Source organism: Notothenia rossii (assembly GCF_949606895.1).
Source record: "Notothenia rossii genome assembly, chromosome: 6".
NCBI classification, from domain to species: domain Eukaryota; kingdom Metazoa; phylum Chordata; class Actinopteri; order Perciformes; family Nototheniidae; genus Notothenia; species Notothenia rossii.
Genome location: NC_136909.1, coordinates 30,038,580 through 30,060,493, shown reverse-complemented (window position 1 = coordinate 30,060,493; position 21,914 = coordinate 30,038,580). Strand labels below are relative to the sequence as shown.

The window sequence follows — 21,914 nt, the reverse complement described above, 5'->3', positions numbered from 1 at the left end:
TTAATGGTCACTCAATAACTGACTTTCCGCTCATGTAAATGTTTTCAGGGGCGAGAAAAGATGCTACATTAACTCTGACATTTTAAAATGACATCAGAACGTGTGTATGAATGAGGGAAAAAGTAAACTGACATTTACAGGTTGTTCATATAAACAGAATTTGTTAAACGTAAATGCCAGAGCTATAGCTTCCGGTCAGTGCGCAACAAGCATTTATAAATGTTCATACACATAACTGCTCTGCTTTTCCTGTAAAAAAGCTTTAATTCTCTGATTTTCTTTGCCTGTTTGATCGAGAGATTTTTACGCTCCGATGGTCTTCCTTCCTGTCCACAACCTCAGTGATAATGTGGCATATCTGAGCCGCACCGTGGGGGTTACTGCTGTTGGCGCATGAACACACAGGATCTAAGCGCTTTACTACCAGTATGTGCAAAATCAAATTCAATTCAATCCCTCTCATTCCTCTCCGATGTTTGAGAGGATGCAAAAATAACAATGCGACTCAACTGGCGTGACTATCGGTATTCAGGTCCCAGACGAGTGTGATGATTGTGGCACAGTTGTTCAGGAGATGCTCCACTGTGTCATTAACAATGCAGAGGGAGATGATGAAAGGGCTTCCAAGGTGTGGGATTGATTGCTCTGATAATTGGACATCTCTCTGTGCCTTTCTCTTGGAACATGTACAGTTTGCTTCGGGGTTAAATTGCAGGCATTCATTTTAGTCAATACAGCCACCATATTGGAAAACCAAGTGAGCCAAAGTAAGCTTGCCATCAACCTGCTGTTAAATGTTGATTGTCTTTATCCTTGAGTGGGAACTAAACCAGAAATGGATAGGGGAGGCAATGTGAAGAGTTTCTGTGTTGGTGAGGCTTGAACACAATGACAAACTGATAATTCCCTGAGAAGAAATAGTCTGTGGTCCACAAAGAAAGCCTCCAAATGGTTGCAAAAGTTCCTCCATATATTGTTTGTGTTATTCCCATCTTAAACCTGCCAATCAATGTCCATTTAAGGTAGTTTGAGGACAATGCATGACTGTCTCTTACCACAGTATGACTCATAAACAATTGATCCAGCTTGGAGCAAAGGTATCTCTGAGGTCAGAACCCATTAGCCATACAGTATATAGTTCAAAGGCATGAAGTAATGACTCATGTGTCATTTTCTGTGTGCTCTTTCCAGCCCCCGGCTCAGGGAAGGACCTCACCCACTAAGTCACTTCAGAATGGAAGCCCCTCCAAATGCCCCCGCTTCATTAAGGTCAAGAACTGGGAAACTGGCACCCTCTACAATGACACACTCCACCACAGCTCCAGCAAGGTAAGCCATATGGAAATCAGCTCAATTAAGGGTTGGATTAAGCCTTCTGCTTCAAGATTTACATATTTACATTTGTTGCTGTGGCAACCATACCGGCAAGGATGAGGAAGATGTTGCGATTCAAGTCGTCATATAATATCTCCGATTTCTATGCCAGTGATGAACCTTATGAACACATTAGGAAAAGGTTTGCTGAAATAAGAAAAATCAAGTGACAATTCCATCTAATTAAAGGACAAAGCGGGCCGTGCCTTCCAAATTGACACACAGCATTTCTTGATAAAAGACAACTCTCAATAAGACAACATTGGCTATTCAAAATCAAGACTATTTTCTAATCTAACATCGCAAAGGTTAAGGCACAGTTAGGAAAAGATAATGATATGGGTTATTACTTGGCTTATGTTGGGGTACCTTCATCATCATGGTTACAATAATACACATTTAGTCTATGAGAAATTACAAACATTTCCTGACAAGTTTATGGTTTCGATCACTGGTTTCAAGTTTCTTTAATATGGCATGATGTTCATTTTGCAAATGATGGTACTTGCTTTAGGGCGGGGCTACCTTGTTAACAAAAGGTTACTGCAATGGTCCAGTTTTGGTGCTCTTTGACTTTGACTTTTCATTTTACAGTGTGTTGTCAGCTCATGAAAGTTAATTGTAATATGTTGGTAATCTAAAACCGTGTTTACTCTATCCCTTACTTTAGAAACAATGTGCCTTTTTGTGAGTGAACAACTCATGCTTCGGTTTTTCTTGACCCATGCATGTTGACTTTCGAACACCTGAAATGGTTATTTCCCAAAACCTAGAAAACAAAAAGTTTGAATGACGTTTTATCCCTTTTCATCAGTTGTATCATGCAGCCAAAGCTTCTCCCTCTAGTTAATAAGCCAGTCTAACAAGCACAAGGTGAACCCCGCTGTTTAAGCATTCATCCCCCAAATCACAGCAGCCATTTGTGAACAGCAAACGGCAGCCTAATTACTTTGGTGACTTATCGAACACAGACTGCGCATCCCAATGAATGGCCTCTAATAGCATCTTCAGATTTATTATATATCACAGACACTGCTGTATTCGAGGATGATCCGTCTTTTTCGAAAAGGACAGCTGGCTGGCATGAATGCCCAGAGCGGTATAATGAGCGGACGTGCTGGAGCACGAGTGATTCCTTTGTTTTATTTTTAACACTCGCTGCTTTACTCATCCATTACCCCGTTTTACTCGGTCACCTCTTTCTGTTCATATCTTTCCTTCTCTCTTGTTGACAACACTCTTTCCTCAGCTTCCTTTTTCTTTCAAATGATCCCTTTATTTTTATCTTTGTTATTACAGAATCTTTCACGCATTTTAACTCGCTTTACGTTTTTATTTTGGTTGACTGGCTGTGATGGTGTGTTTGTTGTGTTGCTCAACATATTTGTTTCTCTTCTCTGTTTTTGTCGAGCGAGGGTTGGATTTGTTGGAAGGCACACAGAGGGAAGTTTATTTTGGACGGACTGCCAGTCCACGTCTGAGTGTTTGGACAGTGCAAGTGTGTGGTTCAGCGTGACAAGCCAATTTTAGTAGCGATGGGGTCAGTGTCAAATTTCCTCTTCGGCTGCACGCCTGCGCTATCCGTCCTGTCATCCGCTCTGGCTCCCTCATTCCATCTCTCTCTAAGCTGGTGAGGGCATTTAGGCAAACCAAAGTGACAGCTGACTTCATCTCTAATCATATTAAACTGACCACACAAGGTTGCTCTCAGCTATGAGCAATTTTCTCCCTGCATCTCTCTGTTTACTTGTTTTCTCTTTTGTATCCTCACTCTTTCAGTCTTCCTGCCCTGCTTAAAAGAAGGATACCAATCCATGACTCACCGACTTACTCATTCATTAACATGCGTGCCAGCCATGTGTGAACAATATCATGAAAGAAATTGTAAAACAGTTATGATCCCTTTTTTGCATTCAGAGTCCGGAGCTTATAATAAAACATGACCTTGCGTCTGAAGTTGAACCCTGTGGGATTAAATATCAAGGTGAACACTTGTCAGTGCAGTTGGATGTGATCCTGCCTGTATGCCTTTACCTATTAAAATATATATATATATATTTGTTCTAGTTTATTTCTTATTGACACTTTATTTATCCTTGAAAACGCATTAAAAGAGAGGTTTACTCATAGGCAAATGAGAGCCTTCTATCAGAGGGATAAAGAAGTGAGGGGATTATGGCTCACACACAGTAAGAAAAGGAGAGAAAATTGAATACAATAAGAAAACACTTACACCTAAAGTGTAATTCAAGCATGCCCTGGGTCTGTTTCATATCAAGCAGAACCAAGACCTAGCGGGTTAATCTAAAATGAATAGAGGGGGAAGGTAATATGATAGCTCTGCCTTTTGTAAATGAATAGGATGCCAAGAATCTCATTTTGCATCTAGTCACTCACAGAGATGAGTACAGAAACTGGCTCTTGTCAGTGAACAGCAATCACAAAGACCTCTGAAATATGTTGAATACTTTGTCCAATTAAAAGAAAGGAACACCTCTATGTTGTGAACCGGAAGGCAGCATTGTGTCTTCTGTTAGTCTTTTCCTTTAGTTGAAAGTAAATGTTGAGGATATTTACTGATATCAGAGCTGTACTGTACCATATGCAATGATCTCCTGGCTCTTCAGATGGATTTTTGGCACTAACGAAAAACAAACAATCAGATTTAACCCCCGAAATCCTACCTCATTTGTCATAATATTGTCTCATCAGATGCCACTCTGTAATGAAAATGTGTGCATGGGCTCCGTGATGATGCCCCCTGTCCGCAAACCAGACGAGTTCAGAACCAAAGAGGAGCTTCTTCCACTGGCCACTGACTTCATAGACCAGTACTACACCTCTATCAAAAGGTAAGCACGGCCTGTAACAGCTGACAGTTGTGACTCAATAGAGTGCATTTGTGTTAGGCCAACCAGAAAGTAGGCGTCACACTGGTTCCCCAAATGCAATTTAGAGTGAGTGGGTTAGATAGACTGAACATTAAAGGAAGGGTAGTTACTGACATATTTTTATGCCAGAATATCACAAAAAAGTAAAATCTCTAAAGCTTGTGTTAGCCGCAGAAGTTATTTTAGGAATCTTTTCAAAATCTCATTCAAACGACCCATTGACTTGTGTTAAAGGGACTTCTGCGCAACAATGATGACAATTCTGGGTTTCAGAACTCATGTTTGGGTAGAGGCAAATAATAAAATATAAAGGTTAAATAAGACATAAAGAACCATTTGTATTATTGTTTTTTATCTTATGAGGTTATCTTCTTTCTTTTATCCACTAATGTCTGTGTAGTAAATGCTAACATGGCTGATAGCTACTCGTTAGTGTTAGCTAATGAGCCTGGTTCAACATGGTAGCTTAATTTTCCTAGCTTACATAACAACAGAAAGCAACAAGTACTGGGATATTTTACAAAAGTAAAAACTCAGTTAATTGAAATAATCAACTCAATTAGAAGTTCAAATGTTCTATTCTGTTGTGCCTCCGTACCTGTTCTGTCTACAGGTTCGGCTCTAAGGCTCATGTGGACAGGCTGGAGGAAGTAACCAAGGAGATTGAAATTTCGGACACTTACCAGCTGAAAGACACTGAACTGATTTATGGAGCCAAACACGCCTGGAGGAATGCTGCCCGATGTGTAGGGAGGATCCAGTGGTCCAAACTGCAGGTACTATACAGCATGCACAAATAGCATTTAGATTTACACTGCTTTTTTTTAACAAGTAATATGGAAAGTCAACAAGATACATTTTGCACATTTGCATTTCTACTTGCATTTTCTGTTTCATATAACCTCCAAGATACTCAGAAACATAGCTTCGCAGTCATACATCATCTTGCATAAAATATCAGACTGTACTACTATTTTATTCTAATATTGAAAACATCTATTCTTCTTTTGTTTTGCTTTCCAGCTTTTTGATGCTAGAGACTGCACAACAGCTCATGGAATGTACAACTACATCTGTAACCACATCAAGTACGCCACCAACAAAGGCAATCTGAGGTAAACAAAAACACACACACAATGCTCAGCTATTTACCTATGTCTTGTTTCCTTTTATTCTACTCTGCTCCTGTTCCTCAGACTACACGTGTTTCTCTCCCCATCTGTCGCTTCATATATCTCATCCCCCCTCTCTCTCCATCTCTTTCTGCCCTGACATGACCCTCTGTCCCATCTGTCAGCCTGTGCTCTGTCTCTTAATGCTTTATCTGACACTATCTGCTGCCTGTCAGTGTCTCTGCACCAATCAATGCCCTCTTGGTGAGGCGGCGGGCCTTGCTAACAAGCAGTCATTTGTCAGTGCTCGCTCACTTTCTGCCATGTGCTAATCATAATGTGACACCTAATATTTACTTCTTGAATGATGTATAGCTTCTGAATCCTTACTACTCTTAGCCTGGCCTTCTGGAGGAGATCTCGGATACACATGTTGATAAGAGCCAGCACAACATCCTCTCTCCGTCTGGCTCGCTTCAACATAGATAAATACAGACACATAAATAAACACATGCAACGTGTTGCAATAGTTTTGAAATCATTCTGCTCATCCCCAAAACACCTGTCAACGTGACAAAATATAAATACAAATGTCAGGAAGGATGATAAATGCTGCAAAGAAAAGACTATGAGTCAGTGGTTTTTAGGTTTAGGATTTCTTGGAAAAACATGATGTTATGTCTTCAATATATTACAAAATATGTGTCAACATGTTGTTGAATTTCACTGCACACTTCTTGAGGCACCTTTTTATGAAGTATTTTTTAGTCGTCACAAATTAATAAATTATTTACTAAACCTTTACAGTTAAAGTGATCCATAAGTCATCAGTGTGTTGCCATTGTTGGGTTGCAAGAATGTGAACAATTCCATTTGGTGACGTTTATCCTTTCTATTTTATACTAATGCAGTTTTAAATGTTTCTTTTAAGCAATAAAGTAGAGTCAAGGGGCTTATCTTTTTTGTTTAAGCCTCATGCTTGCAGACAGAGCCAGCAGGCATGAGGAGTGTAAAAGGCAGGTTTATTTACATAAAAAGGAAGTAAACAATTTACAAAATGTATAAAAAAGTGACACAAACATTTATGGAAACCATGACAGTAGTCTACGGTAGTAAACACAACTTAATGTAAGGACCTACTGTATACTTCTGAAAAACAATTTAATACCTAAGTACTAAACAAATCGTATTATCAGTATTAATATTCAATCAACCATATCACAAGTTTAAATGTACAATCTAAACAAAGTATTAAACTAAATCTCTTGACATGAATTTGCAACCTTTACCCCTGCAGGTAATTGATACATTCCGATTGAGCACTTCCTGTATTTAAGAGTTCTGCTTTTGGGTGTGTATCTTTTGCGCCGGCCTGTCAGGATGTCCCTTCAGCAGCAGAAACACACAGCCCTTAGAACTCGTGAATGTCAACAATGTACTTCATTAGATATTGGCAGCAAGAGGACAGATTGTAATGAAATGTGTCGTTGGCACATTAAAGTCTGTGAAGGCACAGACTGTTGGTTTTGCTGTTCACACCAGGTTCCAAGCTTTACTGCAGATGTTGTTTGCTAGCACAACTGGCCCAGATTCTCAGCAGCTGCTCCCCCTCCTCAGTGACTTAGCACCAGCTTAGTAGTGTTAACACTTTCACCCGGTCATGGCATTAAAAACACCACTGGGATGTAGAGCAGACTAAAGGTAGCTAAGCTGTGACAAAGCGTAATTGAAAATATATTTTATGAGGATGACATGTACGATGCCAACCATCTGTTGCAATCTAGTTGATCAATTAACATACTCCATTTAATGTTTCCCTCACACCGTATACACTATAATGTAGGTACAGATATGCCACCGAATTTAGATTTTTCTTTGAAACCAAGTTATATTTTTCTAAATGTGTTTTGTTTTTTGCAGGTCGGCTATCACCATATTCCCTCAGAGGATAGATGGAAAACATGACTATCGAGTGTGGAACTCTCAGCTGATTCGCTACGCTGGATACAAAATGCCTGATGGAAAGATCCAAGGGGACCCTGCTAATGTCGAATTTACTGAGGTACACAAGAGGAGCTGAAGTCAATGTGGTAAATGGCGATGTCACTTTGAAACAAATGTCCTATTTGCACTCTGCTTTGTTGCTATTCGTCCCCAGATCTGCACGCAGCTGGGATGGAAAGGTGCAAAGGGTCGTTTTGATGTCCTGCCCCTCCTGCTGCAAGCCAATGGAAATGATCCCGAGCTGTTCGAAATTCCCGAAGACCTCATCCTGGAGGTGCCATTCACACACCCTAAGTGAGTTCTGCTTTCCTTCTGAAGCATGCATAAATCTAGCAAAATAAAAACAGAGGGGGTTACATCCACCCACTCACACATCTCTTAACAACACTTCTTAAACAATGGGTTACTTTTACAACAATAAGTCTGATTGGGTTATTGTGACATTCAAACTGTGCTGAATGCTCCCAGAAAGCACAACAAGCCATACTTGATCTGTTGCTATGCCAGCTTTTGTGGTAACCATGGGACTTGAAAGTGAAGTTTCAAGCTTTGCCTTTTTTCTATTTGTTTACTTTATTTTAAGAAAACTGACCCTGTATGAAACCACAATGTGTTTGACATCTTAAGCATTATGCTGCTCTATCTTATACTGTTAATCACATTCAAAACTGCATCTTATTATAAATACAGATGCACACTGAGCCATCACTACATCTCTGCACGCTACACAGAGCATTTCAAAACCCACACTGATCTCCCGCCAGACTACTCTCCCCAAAATTGGCATCTCTTGCTCCATTCCTCGCTTCAACTGGCCCTCAGCTCTGGCAGCAGCTTGGCACAGGAGTCGACCGCCAACGGCGCCTCATCATTATATGAGATTAGACCCGACTCTTCAAATAATACACTGAAAGCAATGTTATCAATCCCCCTAGAGGGTGCAAGGAGCGAGCAGTGGGAGGTTGATTTACACCCTGCCTGCTCTGTCCAGCATTGAAAGCTCTCAAAAACGGTTTCTTTTTGTTAATGTTGGTTTTGGCTGCTCTGTTTTTTTTAATTATTTGTGTCTTAGGAATACATTTCTGTGCTCAAACAGACCGATGCAAATTATTGTGGTTAATAAGCTTGATATCGCAAATGTTGGATGTTTACCTACAGTTCCCACCTGGCAATCCCCTGTTTGCTCTGCCCAGGTACGACTGGTTCAAGGACCTGGAGCTGAAGTGGTACACCCTCCCGGCGGTCTCCAACATGCTGCTTGAGATCGGGGGTCTGGAGTTCACTGGTTGCCCCTTCAGCGGCTGGTACATGGGCACAGAGATCGGCGTGAGAGACTTCTGTGACAGCTCGCGCTACAACATTCTGGAGGTAATGTGTCGTGCCAGAATATGGAGTCATGCTCCATAGGAACCACAGATTGACTGACAACGTGTGTAGAGGGGAGCATGTGTTGTGTCACCAAATGGTCAAATCAGGATACCATTCCTCTGCTAATTGTGCACTCTGACGAAAAAACTGCTGAACAGCACTTAAAGCCTCCTTTTGTATTGGCATAGACACTCATAACATCAATTATAAATTGTTAATTTGAATATTGTTACAAAATGTGTACATAGTTAACTGTTGATATATTTATGCAGTTAAATACTGCAAGTCATGTATTTAGAGAAGCTAATGTAAGTGAATAGTAAACGCTTCAAAGTTAAATATTTTATATATGTGACCTAATTAGGGCAATTACCTAAATGTGCATGTTTCCTTTTGAGTCAAGTTAAAAGAGAGGGAGAAATACTTTTTTTGCACTCTCAAAAAAAAAAGATCTATTACTTTAAACAAACACCTATTGGAGGCGTGAAAAGTACTTCAATGTCACAGTTGATTTAATTTGGACAGATACTTATATTTGCAACTGTTACATTTATTTTTATGTCATGTAGGAAGTTGCTGACAAGATGGCCTTAGACACCAGGAAGACTTCCTCCCTTTGGAAAGACCAGGCATGTGTGGAAATCAACATCGCTGTTCTCTACAGCTTCCAGGTACACTTTACTTTATAATAAACAATGTTTTGAATATGTTGCCTCAATGGGCTGGCTCTGAAAAGTTTGCATGTTCTGAACACTCTTATTCTTTGTGAGGTTTTGCTTAACATGTTTGTTTCTAGAGCTGTCACTTTTTAATTGTATTCTAACATGAGGTGCATCCAATGTCAGCAGGCATAAAAGATGTGCCTTTAATGTAACTGATGAAATGGAACATATTTTTTTGTGAAATGCACATCATCTTTGTAAACAGTTTCTGAATATGAATGCAGAGCAGGCTTTGGTCGAATGCAGGTTCACATTCCCTGTAGAGAATTAAAGAGGATTTGCCTGAAATGCAACCTCTTAACCGTTCAGCTATCAAATGACAATGAATTTGCTTTAATTGGATGGAAACTCTTAGATGGAGCAATGAACTGGAATATGATGATGAAGCTAGAGAAATGACACTGGAGGTTTGTTGGGCGATTCTAGTGAAGCTCCTGCCCCAACCAATTATGTGATTCAAGTCCTCTCACAGCGCCTACTTAACACACCCAAAAAGGACAACTAATGCTCTATCAACAACCAGAAATGTCTTTCACAGAGAAGCTGGCTCCAGAAAGCACTGGTCTGATTAAACGTACTCTCTGATCCTCAGCAGAAACGTTGTGTTTATGTCTTCTTTGCTTTAGACACATTCAGGGTTTAAAGACAGGTCTTCTCTTTACCAGCTACTGTTGAGGCCCCAATGGCTGAGAGATGCCTGCTTTATCATACAAAATGAGGTTTCAGCCTTAAGGCCATGATAATTAAAGACTAGTTAAATAATTCCCTAAAGCCCCTGTCACACTGTCCCGAAATTGACACCAGATGGACACACGATTTAAGAAAATGTTCAAATTCGGCTCTGATCGTAACAACATCGGGCCATTCGTGAGGGCATCTTAAGTCATCGTATGACCGCCGGAGAAGTTTCTCAGGCTCTGGCAGCAACTTCGTGAGCTGTGGCATAATCTTTGGCATGCCAAAAAATTGCAGAAGGGCCTTGCAAAGGTTCCTTTTCGTGTTGAATTCGTGGTTCCGTTTTGCCCTTCGTAAGGCCAGCGTGAGGGCATCTTGTCAAATCGTGTCATCTTCGTCTTTATTTCCTGTGATCATCGGTGCCATTGGGCATTTTTCGCCTCACGAAGACAAAACTAAGGATTGTCCGATTGTTTTAGGAAGGCAACACGACTACGTGAAGCCCTCGCAATGCCGTCGTGTAGCCATCGTATTATAATACGATGACATCAAGATGGGACCACGGTGTTCAATGCTTCCTTGCAGATCGCTTCTCTGCAAGGACGCAGGAAGGGGGGGGTGCTGATGGGGCTGCAGCACCCCCCCCCCCCCCCCCATCTGTTGGCAGAGAGTTGTAACTGCAACGCCAAAAAGTTCACTAAACAAATCAATACAAAAGTTTTATTTTGAGTTACTATTTTTGAGTTAGCATTTTAGTGTAAGCAGTCTATAAAAAGCTTCACTATATAAGAGAAAGTGATAATGCGGTGTGCTTCTTCTGTTGCTCTGCTATTGAAAAGAAGCTCGTCAGTGCAGACAAGATCAGGGATGGGAGTTTTTTGAAAGGAGGGTTTAACAACTGGCGAAAGGCAGGGGAAACATTTAGGGAGCATGAGAAGTCCCATCAACACACAGGCCGTCAACAAAATGGCAGCATTAAAACGAACACTGATGAATGCACTGCTCTCACAAGCTGTTGCTAAAGACCATATTACTGCATTTAATATGATGTTATTATACAGGGCCGCCCCTCCCTACACGCAGATCACGCAGACCCCTCTCGGATGGGGCCTCATTTTGCGGAGGGAACCTGCTCTGAAGCGCAATTGCGGTGCACCTACAGTGTAGCACGCCACAGTTTTGCTGCTGCGAGGCTCCACTAGCACGCCTCCCCCTCCCAACCACATCCGCACGCCGCACCCCCAACTCTGACTGACTTCCCGCTTCCCCGCTTCTCTGGTTGTTTTATTGCACAACAAAATCATGTCAAACATATTATGTAAATAACCCAATTTGTGTTCTGTGAAACTGAAAAGGATATCACATTGTTTTTGTTACTTTCGTTGCAGTTGTATGTCTTAAATGTAATTTAGGTTAACTTCCGGTTTTATTTAGATGCTTTTATTTTGAAGGCGAGTTTACGCTGTTTACAGGAAGTTGTTGATGCTATGGAAGCAACATGACAGAGAAAACTTAATATCTTTTACATATAAAGACGGAGAAAGTAAAGAACAAAGTCTGAAAATATCAGTGACAATTTTTATTATATACAATCTCAAGTTTCCAAAATGTTAAGTCCCATAGTACTTTAACGTAATTTGTTTTTGTTACTTTCGTTGCAGTTGTATATCTTAAATGTAATGTAAATTTTGCCTTCGTGTGTGGTTCGGGCGCCATCGTGTGGCCTTCTGTAGGCATCGTGCTTGCTTCGGCTGTTGCTTCGGCTGTTGCTTGGCCGTTGACCAAGTTCGGGGCCATCTTCGTGCGAAATTCACAATTCCATATTCGTGTGTCCATCTGGTGTCAATTTCGGGACAGTGTGACGCAGGCTTTACAAAAGTATATTTGTTAAAGGGCCCCTTGTGAAACAAATTGGTCGTTTCATGTTGTTTTCCCACTTAAACTCCATTCCTTGCATATTTTAACTATTGCTAATCAAACTGAAAACAATGAGCAGTGCACTGAAGGAAGTCTTTGCCCTGATATCTGCTAGCTACATGGAACCCCAACAATATTACCCCTCATCCTGAGAGGATATTGCCGCCAGACCAATAGCCAATGGGTTACGAGATACTGTATTTGATCTATAGTAGTTATAGAAAGCATCAGAGAACATGCAGAGATACTTAAATGAGCTCATTGTGTGTATCCTTTATTTTCAGCTGTGCAAAGTCACCATAGTGGACCATCACTCAGCCACAGAGTCCTTCATGAAGCACATGGAGAATGAGTACCGGGTGCGAGGTGGCTGCCCCGGAGACTGGGTGTGGATTGTGCCTCCCATGTCAGGAAGTATCACACCGGTGTTCCACCAAGAAATGATCAACTATCGCCTCACCCCTTCCTTTGAGTACCAGGTGAGGCCATAAAACGGAGATAAGAATACCTGCTTTGACATTAGCTTCCAAGGCCGTAACGCAACTCATGGGGTGCTGTGTGTTATTGGCAGATGGTACTACCACAAGTACAGCACTTATGTTCACAAACTGCTTGGTTGAAGAGCTATATTAAGGAAGTCATAAAGGTAAATGTTGGGAATCATTAGTAAAAGTAGACCAAACACAATAAAGGAAAGTTTGTACAGCAAGTTGCACCTCTTGAATACACTGAATGTCACAGAAGATGTCTCAGTATCTGGTAATGGATTCTAGCCCTAAAGAGTGTGTTTTTGTTTTGGGGGGTTTTCCCTTTCCTGTAGTATGTTATATAGATTTGTCTGCATGTAGATGGACTCACAAATTTAATGTCAGACATTTCTCCCTGCTTGAAACACCTCAAATGTAGTCCTTTGTTTACTTCCGCAACATAGTGACCTCACTAGGTAACACTCACGCTACTATTGGCTAGCGCTTCAACACATTGTAAGTGATAAGCTTAGGAGCGGGACATCTCTAAGTGGTTCTACAATCACAACACAGCCGGCCGGCTAACCAATCAGAGCAGACTGGGTTTTGGTTTTAGACAGATGGTGAAAATAGATGCTGCAGCACAGGCAGTATGAGAGAAGTAAAGACCTTTTTTGAACATCAAGGCATGTGAACAAAATAAAAATATGAACCTTAAAAATCTGCATAATAGGGCCTCTTTAAACAAACTTGAATTTCTTGTTCCAAATGCAAAAAGCTCGATCCCTGGAATACCTATGTGTGGAAGGGAGCCAACGGGACGCCGACAAAGAAAAGAACCATTGGATTCAAGAAGCTTGCCAAGTGAGTATGCAGTCACACAGAAAGATTAGAAAAAAACAAGGTTTAGTGTTTGTTAAATGTATGACTTGTTTTTCTTCCTTTGTTCTCCCTGCATTTTCAAAGTCAAGGTTAAATTGCATCATTAAATGCCAAAGATAATTTAGTGTAGGATGTGTCTAATCTAATGCCAAACTAGTAATCACTTTACTGACAAAAGTGAGACACATTGGAAGGAAACTGGTGTGATCAGCGTTGCAATTTATTCAATCAACCCCTCAGGGAGTAATCAAAGCTTTGTCAGTGTTTTGTCTGAGCAAGCATGCATGTTCACGCCCATGTTCTGCTTTTAATGTTTTTCCTCAAGGATATGACAAGCTATGTAATAATTATTGTCATCCATCCCCCTTGACACATTTGTTTTCCCGCTTCTAGCTGTACCACACTAGTCTCAAAACCAAATTATCTATCAGCAAACTGTGCCCCTAAATCAATGGTTTTTGTTTTTCTAAATGTCTTACCCTATGATTTTCTGTGCTTCTCAATTTTAACCATCTCTTTCTTTGCCTTTGCAGGGCTGTGAAGTTTTCAGCCAAGCTCATGGGCCAAGCCATGGCCAAGAGGGTGAAAGCCACCATACTGTTTGCAACGGAGACGGGCAAATCGCAAGATTATGCCAAAACTCTGTGTGAAATCTTCAAGCACGCATTCGATGCAAAGGTACCCTTGCTCCTACCTTGCATCATGTTATCCGAAAGTTGGTCTGGAACTTATACTGTCATTGTGCAGACGTTTCATTGAAAAAAGAGGAATTCAAAGACATCGTTCCTACACCCCCCGCTTCCATCCCCTCTACCCCCTCTGTGGCTGACGAAGCCAGGCAGATGCCAGCTGAGTACAGGCAACGAGAGCATACAAGAATAAAGTGTATCTTTTGTCACATTTTCTTCTTCTCTCATGCAGTAAATTGCCGCGGGTTGGAGGGAACATTTAACCACCGATGCGTTGAGCGGTGCAGTAGTTTAAGACAAGATCCCGAAGCACCCCTGGCTGTGCAAATCTATTAGAAAAAAAATGCTAAACACGCTGCTCTCAATCATACACTGCATGCTTTTCCTTCAGGTCATGTCTAATTTTCCCTTCCTGTTTTCCCAGTGTGATCAATCGTACAAGAAGAGATTCGTGTGTGTGGATGTGTGTGTCACTAAGAGTGGGTGTCTGTAGATGGATCGCAGGGCAGATTTGAGTGCCCGGGGGAAATCCTCGTTGTCGTGGGGCTAAAGCCTGTTTCCTCTTCATGCCTTTGGTTGTGTGTGTCTTTGTGTGTGTGTGAAGTACAAGTGAGTCCTGTGGCAGACTAACACATTCATGTTGAGCGGTATGCATGCATCATGGATGCTCGTTGTGTGGCAGCAGCATATTATCATCTCGTTAGAGGCGAGGACGGAGTGTTCATTACAACCTCTTGTTGTTCGCCAACGACTGCGTGTTCAGCCTTATTTTACACGCTCTGGTCATCTGTCTTTAGAAATGTGTGTCTGGAGAGCAAGCTTAAAAAGGCGAGGGTTGATTTTCCCAGTTCTTTTTTATTTAGGCTTAGTCCTGTGTCAAATGTCTTTGTGAGTTTAAAAAAAATCATAATTAGCCAGCCTTATTTGTTATTTATGTAGTTTAGTTCCACTGAAAGTTAGTCAAAGAAAAAAGTTGATTTTGTTCTATTGTACTCATAAATGCTTTTGACAATTAAGTCTATGTTTTCAGTCAATGTAGTTTAGCCAAAGCAAATATTGTTGTCATTTTGGTCAAATATATGTAGCATAAAATGTTTGTGCTCATTATTGTTGGGTCATTAGCACCCAACCAGCCTGTAATGAGAGCCAATCTGCAACGCCCAACATGGAAAAACACTGGAAATGTAATTAAATAGCACAATGATCAGGACTGTGTGTGTGTGTGTGTGTGTGTGTGTGTGTGTGTGTGTGTGTGTGTGTGTGTGTGTGTGTGTGTGTGTGTGTGTGTGTGTGTGTGTGTGTGTGTGTGTGTGTGTGTGTGTGTGTGTGTGTGTGTGTGTGTGTGTGTGTGTGTGTGTGTGTGTGTGTGTGTGTGTGTGTGTGTGTGTGTGTGTGTGTGTGTGTGTGTGTGTGTGTGTGTGTGTGTGTGTGTGTGTGTGTGTGTGTGTGTGTGTGTGTGTGTGTGTGTGTGTGTGTGTGTGTGTGTGTGTGTGTGTGTGTGTGTGTGTGTGTGTGGACTTAATCATCTTGTCCTAGGATGATAAGGGAGTTTAGATACATATATTGTCACATTTTTCCTTCAATAGTAGTCTTCAATTCACACTGAAGACTACACCCTGTACGTGGAGGCTAATATTTCATTTGCATGATGCCCTGTTTTGTTATCCGCAGGTCATGTCGATGGATGAATACGATGTGGTGGACCTGGAGCACGAGACGCTGGTGTTAGCGGTGACCAGCACATTCGGCAATGGTGATCCACCAGAGAATGGAGAGGTATTTATATATTCACAACTCTTGACTATTCAACACTTGGCAGATGCATGGATTACTAACAGTCCTTCTTTGGCTACTGAAGAAATTTGGAGCTGCCTTAATGGAGATGTGCCACCCAACATCCAACACAGAAGATAGAAAGTGAGTTTGTATTGCATTGTGGATTTTTCTCCTTTTTCCTTGAGTTATGTGTCCATGCTTTTAATCTCTCCGCTTTTGCCTCCCATCCAGGAGCTACAAGGTCCGTTTCAACAGCGTGTCCTCCTACTCTGACACTCGCAAGTCCTCCAGTGACGAGCCAGAACCCAGGATTAACTTTGAGAGCACCGGACCACTCGCAAATGTCAGGTAAACAAAAATTAGCCATACAATAAGACTTTAACAACTTGTCAAACAAAAGCCATCCCACACTGAAAAACAACTGAAGCGTTGATTTAAATACATGTATTACGTAAACAAATTACACATACACTAATTGTATTAGGTTATTTGAAAGCAATAATATTATATTGCTTTCATCTAATCTAATACAATTATGTATAACTTGTTGAAGGCCATGTTTATTTTTTTTTCACTGCATTTACAGTTTATAATTTCAAGGTCTTTTCTGTATGTCTTATCAATTGAGCATTTCGTTTGTCATTTGTATGTGTTTTGCATGTTAAACTTATTTTCTGGATTTCAAATCTAATTGCAGTGGACAGATTCCTGACATTTTGAATATGAAAGAAACAAAAACATGTCTCTCTACGTTGAAGTAAGTTGTGAAGCTGTGGTTTGAATCTCCTGCCCTCTGAAAACTCAGCTCATTCACATTTCTACCTAATCAAAAGCTCTAAGACTACTAATTCGGGGGATTCAGACATGGCTTTGTTGGCGGTGATTCGCCAAGATTGGTTTGTGTTTGGATTTTTTTTAACGCTATCTGCCTCTCACACTTGTTCTCTCTCTTCCTTCTTGTGTATGTGTTTGTGTGTGTCTCTGTTTAGGTTCTCAGTGTTTGGCCTTGGCTCCAGGGCCTACCCACACTTCTGCGCCTTTGCCCACGCTGTGGACACACTGTTTGAAGAGCTGGGGGGGGAGCGCATCCTACGTATGGGAGAGGGAGATGAGCTGTGTGGCCAGGAGGAGTCATTCAGAACCTGGGCCAAGAAGGTTTTTAAGGTCTGTTTCATGGTTTAAAACCCTTTGGGCTTGGTTAAATGAATATTGATTCTTGATTCCAAGGGATTTCCGATTCAGTTATCTTAGTGATGTTAATTTCAGCATTTAATCCATTATAATAATAAAGGGGTTTTGGCAAAATATGGCATGATGAAGTGTAAAGTGTGAACAAGATTTTAGAGTTCTCATATTTGTCAGTTATATTATTCATTGTAATAACATTAACACACAAAGGTAAACCGAGGACAAAAGGTGACATTTTAATCATGCCAACTTTTCACGAATAGAACTATGACAATTACTATTTCTCACTACCATTTTCACCACAAAATAAGAAAATGCTGCCTTTCACATAAATACAATTGGTGTGCTTAGGCTTGCTGGCTTTTTTTTCCCAGCATAACAACACTGCAAAAATGTTGTATGTTCCGTCATGTCAAAAAATTATGTTGACACAACTTTGACTCAGTGTGTAGGGTTATGGGTAGTCAGTCAGTAAAAGAAGCATGCTTATTTTATTGAAAACGAAATATGAACATTAATCTACTTTTGGAATTGTGAATTGGTTCTAGAAGATAAGACTCTAGATTCTTACATGTTGTTCAAATGGGAACAACATGCACATCATTTTTTACTTTAATTCATGACACATACCTGTGCTACCACAACAAAGAAAACTACATCAGAAGGCACCCTCATCCCTTTTACCCCAACAGTGGTGTTTAGAACAACCCCAACAGTGGCCACACACTGACCTTGAGTTGGTGGGGGCAGTCCTAATTTGAATGCAGAGATAATTTTCCAAAAATTGTTATTCCTTTGAGGGCACACTTTGAAATTTTTTCCCTTTCTTTCCTTTTGCCCGGTTTCTATATGTCAAGGCTGCCTGTGACGTGTTTTGTGTTGGCGATGACGTGAACATCGAGAAGGCCAACGACTCCTTGATCAGTAACGACCGCAGCTGGAAGAAGAGCAAGTTCCGCATGACGTACACTGCCGAGGCCCCGGCCCTCACAGAAGGTACATAATAATTCAGTGGGAGCTCAGTGACAAATATTGATGGCGTTTACTGTATGTATCTACTTAAGTTACAATTTTAGTTTAGTTACTAGTTTGAGTTACTTTGGCCAAGGTTACAGGAATGTAATTGTTACTTTATTTATACAATCAAACTTTGATTTGATTTCTTCATTTTTGTTGGAATTTCTTTTTTGTAGCATAATTTGTTTCTGTAAATTATTTACAATTGTATTAAATTATTGAAAAAAATAATTATGATCAATTCTTCTTTTGGAGGGGGGTCACAAAGGGCTCTAAGCTCAAGGTTACAGGGGCATTGGCTCCTGTTGGGCCCCCCTTAGAACCGCCCATGGAACAGTAAAAATATAATTGTGTTTTTGTCTACCAACAGCATTGCACAGTGTTCACAAGAAGATGGTGTACGGTGCAAAGATGCTAGAATCTCAAAATTTGCAAAGTTCTAAATCCAAGTAAGTATGTTTTTTAAAACAGGACAATAATAAGTCACATGTTAACGGTTTTGTGAGCTTGTAAAAATATATTCTTATTTGATGTAATACACTCTTGTTTCCAACTCCTTCATTTGGTTTAATGTGCTGCACAAACTAAATGGAACAGACTGAAAATGGTGCGTCGTAGTTCCCCAAATATTGTATCTCTTTTGCAGTCGCTCCACCATATTTGTGCGGCTCCACACTAACAACCACGACAAGCTGAGCTACCAGCCCGGCGACCATCTGGGCATCTTCCCTGGCAACCACGAGGAGCTGGTGACAGCACTCATAGATAAACTGGAAGACGCTCCGCCTGTCAATCAAATTGTGAAAGTGGAGTTCCTGGATGAGAGGAACACTGCCCTAGGTGGGTGATGCTATCAGCAACGTCATGGTACTTTACGGACACGGCAGGCGTGAAAACTGGAGGGTAGCAGTTGGAATCTGGGCAGGATGTCATAATCTGAACATGAATAAGAAACGGACTCTCTTGAATCAACAGACGAGATGAAGTCAGAAACAGTTGTGGTGACACCGTGTGACATAAGTGTGATTTAAACTGTGGCTGTGAAGCAAGGTGTTTTTCAAACACATCACATGAGCTTAAACAAACGTTACCTTAAGACACAAAGCCATCCTGTGCCGTGGCATTTATAAGCAGCATATAAGAACTTTACTAATAAATAAATAAAATAATAAATTAAAATAATTCTTCATATGAAGCTAATTTAATAAAGTTTCAATAGGTATTGAAATCCTGAAAACACAGTATCACATAGTCTTGACTATATATAATATGTAGTACGTGATATGTAATTGCCTATGAACAACTAAGTATTTAATACCATTGTGTGCCCTTTTGTTGCTGGGCAGAAATATGGGTTTATTTGTGATTTTTCAGTGAATTTGCAGGCCAGAAAAAAAAGATATTCAAAGGTAGAAGCTTAAACTCTGCATGGAATTTAGGGGAATTCACAGTTGGATGTTTTTCGGTGAATCTTCTGTGGGTTCCACACCACTAGCTCATCAGTTACACATTAATGCACTGAGGATGAAAAATGAAATGAAGAATCTTTTTTTCCTTACTACAGGTGTTATCAGTAACTGGACCAATGAAACTCGGATCCCTCCCTGCACCATCTACCAGGCCTTCCAGTACTTCCTGGACATCACCACCCCACCTAGCCCTGTGCTGCTGCAGCAGTTTGCTGCTCTGGCAACCAATGACAAACACAAAAAGAAACTAGAGGTCCTCAGCAAGGTAAATTCAGCGTAACTGAGCTAAATGTTGGATTTGAAATGTATGTGCGTAGGCTATATCCAAAATTAGGCTGTCTTTTCTTGCATGCCAAATGTATGCAGATATTTATGCTAAAGCACATTTTGAAGCACAGTTCTAGAAAGACTTGACATGTGTTTAAGGCACAACAATAACCAACGCATTTCTCATGTTTGCCATCAGAATATGGGACATGGTTTTTTTGTGTCTGAATGTCTATTTGTTGCACTTTGCTCCGACAGAAATATGTACAGCAGGAGTGGGCTGGCGCCAAATTATAGCCGTTGTTCGTTCTAACTCAGAGCCATTCCCCCATGCAGTGCCTCCCACAATTCACTCTCCATTTCTGTCAATGTGTGGAGAAGGCTGGCTGAGGCCAAGCAGTGACTCATATGCTCATACATTGAATCATTGTCACCAAAGCAAGAGGAATTGAGAAACAGTACTGTAGAATCAGCACTGCAGATAATTTTAATTTGTATATGCCCTAATTTCAAGCTCATTTCCGGACTAAAGCATGGATCTCTGACATTCCTAGTCTTTTTAATCATATCAAGCATTCGAGAACATTCAAGCTGTTAAGTTTGTTTTGTTATTGGGTTCTTTTTATGTATTTTCAAAAGCACGAAAGAGGGAATTGCCTTTAAAAATGATTGCATATTCATAAGCAACCTCAAAACAGTTCATGAAAAGACCCCCTAAAACCCCATCTGTGCATCAAGGTTGAAAAAACACAGGCCCAAGAGTATTTTTTTGTTAAACCTTTGCTAATTGTTCACACCGCGCTTTTAACAGTGCTTCGTCTTCTTCAAGGGCACTGTCGCTCATTAGCACTTTGAAAACAAAGCAAAAGTTGGGGATATATCAAAGTTTTTAAGCCTTGTGGCAGTGCTCTAAATAAATCCCACCCAAATGTAAGTGATGACACACTAAAACAGTTGGGCAGTGAATGGTGAATGGCTCCGCTTGTGGCTGCCTCCTGCTCTCGAGTCAGACGTTTTCCAAAAGAGGAAACCACCCCCTATTTTCTTTCTGTAATTATGGCAGCTACTCAGGTTTCTTAATTAGGACAACAACAATTCAAAAACTAGCTTCGACAGAAATGTAATCTGATACATATCCATCTGAACTTATCCATTGCTGCAATGAAACTAAGTACGTTAACCATGAACAATCTTACTTTCAGTAATTCTATGTTATGCTACATTATACTTCCCCACTGCTTCATTTCAGAGGCAAATATCTAACTTTGTACTCCTCTGCTGTATCTTGTAACTAAAATCGGCTCCACATTGACAAACTCCAACATTTAAAAGGCTCTTACATTTATGTATTAGGTAAAAAACAGGATAGTATCATGATATTTTACCATTATATAAAGAGATGTTCTGCATTAAGACTACTTAACTGTATTTAGTAGTATATACTTTTTGTTCATATACCTGATAATAATTATGTCGTTCAATCATGTTACATTTAGGACTGTTACTTGTAATGAAGAATTTTAAGAATATAAAATTCATACTTTTACTCTAGTAAAGGATCTACGTACTTCTTCAACCTCTGTACTCATCCCACCTTGTCTTTTTCTCATCACCCCCCAGGGCTTGCAGGAGTACGAGGAGTGGAAGTGGTTCAATGATCCGACGCTGGTGGAGGTGCTGGAGGAGTTCCCCTCCATTCAGATGCCCTCCACTCTGCTGCTCACCCAGCTGCCCCTGCTGCAGCCTCGCTACTACTCCATCAGCTCCTCTCCAGACCTACACCCAGAGGAGATCCACCTCACCGTGGCTGTGGTCTCTTACCGTGCTCGGGGTAAGGACCCACTTGGCTCTCTGAGCATTAGTTGCTGTGTCTCCAAGGATTTTAAGACTGTGTGGGTTGTATCCGTTGGTATTTTCTGCTGCTCTCTTTGAGGATGAACTTTAATGCTCCCATTAGGCTTTTGAAGGTCTGGAATTGGTCTCTTTCTTTCTTGGCATTTTGTATTGCCACTTGACATTTCAACTAGCTCAACCATGATTGTGGTTTAAACTGTATTTAGCAGTAAGCATGGTTCCCTTACAGTAGGTCCTTAAAA

The 21,914-nt window shown here is 40.7% G+C and overlaps 1 protein-coding gene across 4 annotated transcripts in view; it reads left to right on the top strand.

Moving 5' to 3' along the window:
* nos1 (nitric oxide synthase 1 (neuronal)) overlaps positions 1-21,914 on the top strand; it is a gene marked incomplete at its 3' end in the record, with an annotated part of 44,995 nt that overhangs the window by 14,211 nt on the left and 8,870 nt on the right. For 2 of the 4 annotated variants that reach the window (XM_079688115.1, XM_079688118.1), the window contains 21 exons: positions 1,192-1,329; positions 4,087-4,226; positions 4,879-5,041; positions 5,289-5,380; positions 7,298-7,439; positions 7,536-7,675; positions 8,575-8,749; positions 9,319-9,420; positions 12,348-12,542; positions 13,309-13,394; positions 13,946-14,090; positions 15,773-15,877; positions 15,960-16,018; positions 16,109-16,225; positions 16,575-16,634; positions 16,867-17,041; positions 17,923-18,061; positions 18,453-18,531; positions 18,729-18,922; positions 19,647-19,816; positions 21,439-21,649. In XM_079688115.1, coding sequence (XP_079544241.1) covers positions 1,192-1,329; positions 4,087-4,226; positions 4,879-5,041; positions 5,289-5,380; positions 7,298-7,439; positions 7,536-7,675; positions 8,575-8,749; positions 9,319-9,420; positions 12,348-12,542; positions 13,309-13,394; positions 13,946-14,090; positions 15,773-15,877; positions 15,960-16,018; positions 16,109-16,225; positions 16,575-16,634; positions 16,867-17,041; positions 17,923-18,061; positions 18,453-18,531; positions 18,729-18,922; positions 19,647-19,816; positions 21,439-21,649 — 2,827 coding nt within the window. The remainder of the gene's footprint in view (positions 1-1,191; positions 1,330-4,086; positions 4,227-4,878; positions 5,042-5,288; positions 5,381-7,297; positions 7,440-7,535; positions 7,676-8,574; positions 8,750-9,318; positions 9,421-12,347; positions 12,543-13,308; positions 13,395-13,945; positions 14,091-15,772; positions 15,878-15,959; positions 16,019-16,108; positions 16,226-16,574; positions 16,635-16,866; positions 17,042-17,922; positions 18,062-18,452; positions 18,532-18,728; positions 18,923-19,646; positions 19,817-21,438; positions 21,650-21,914) is intronic. The other 2 variants (XM_079688116.1, XM_079688117.1) reach the window with 1 other exon arrangement.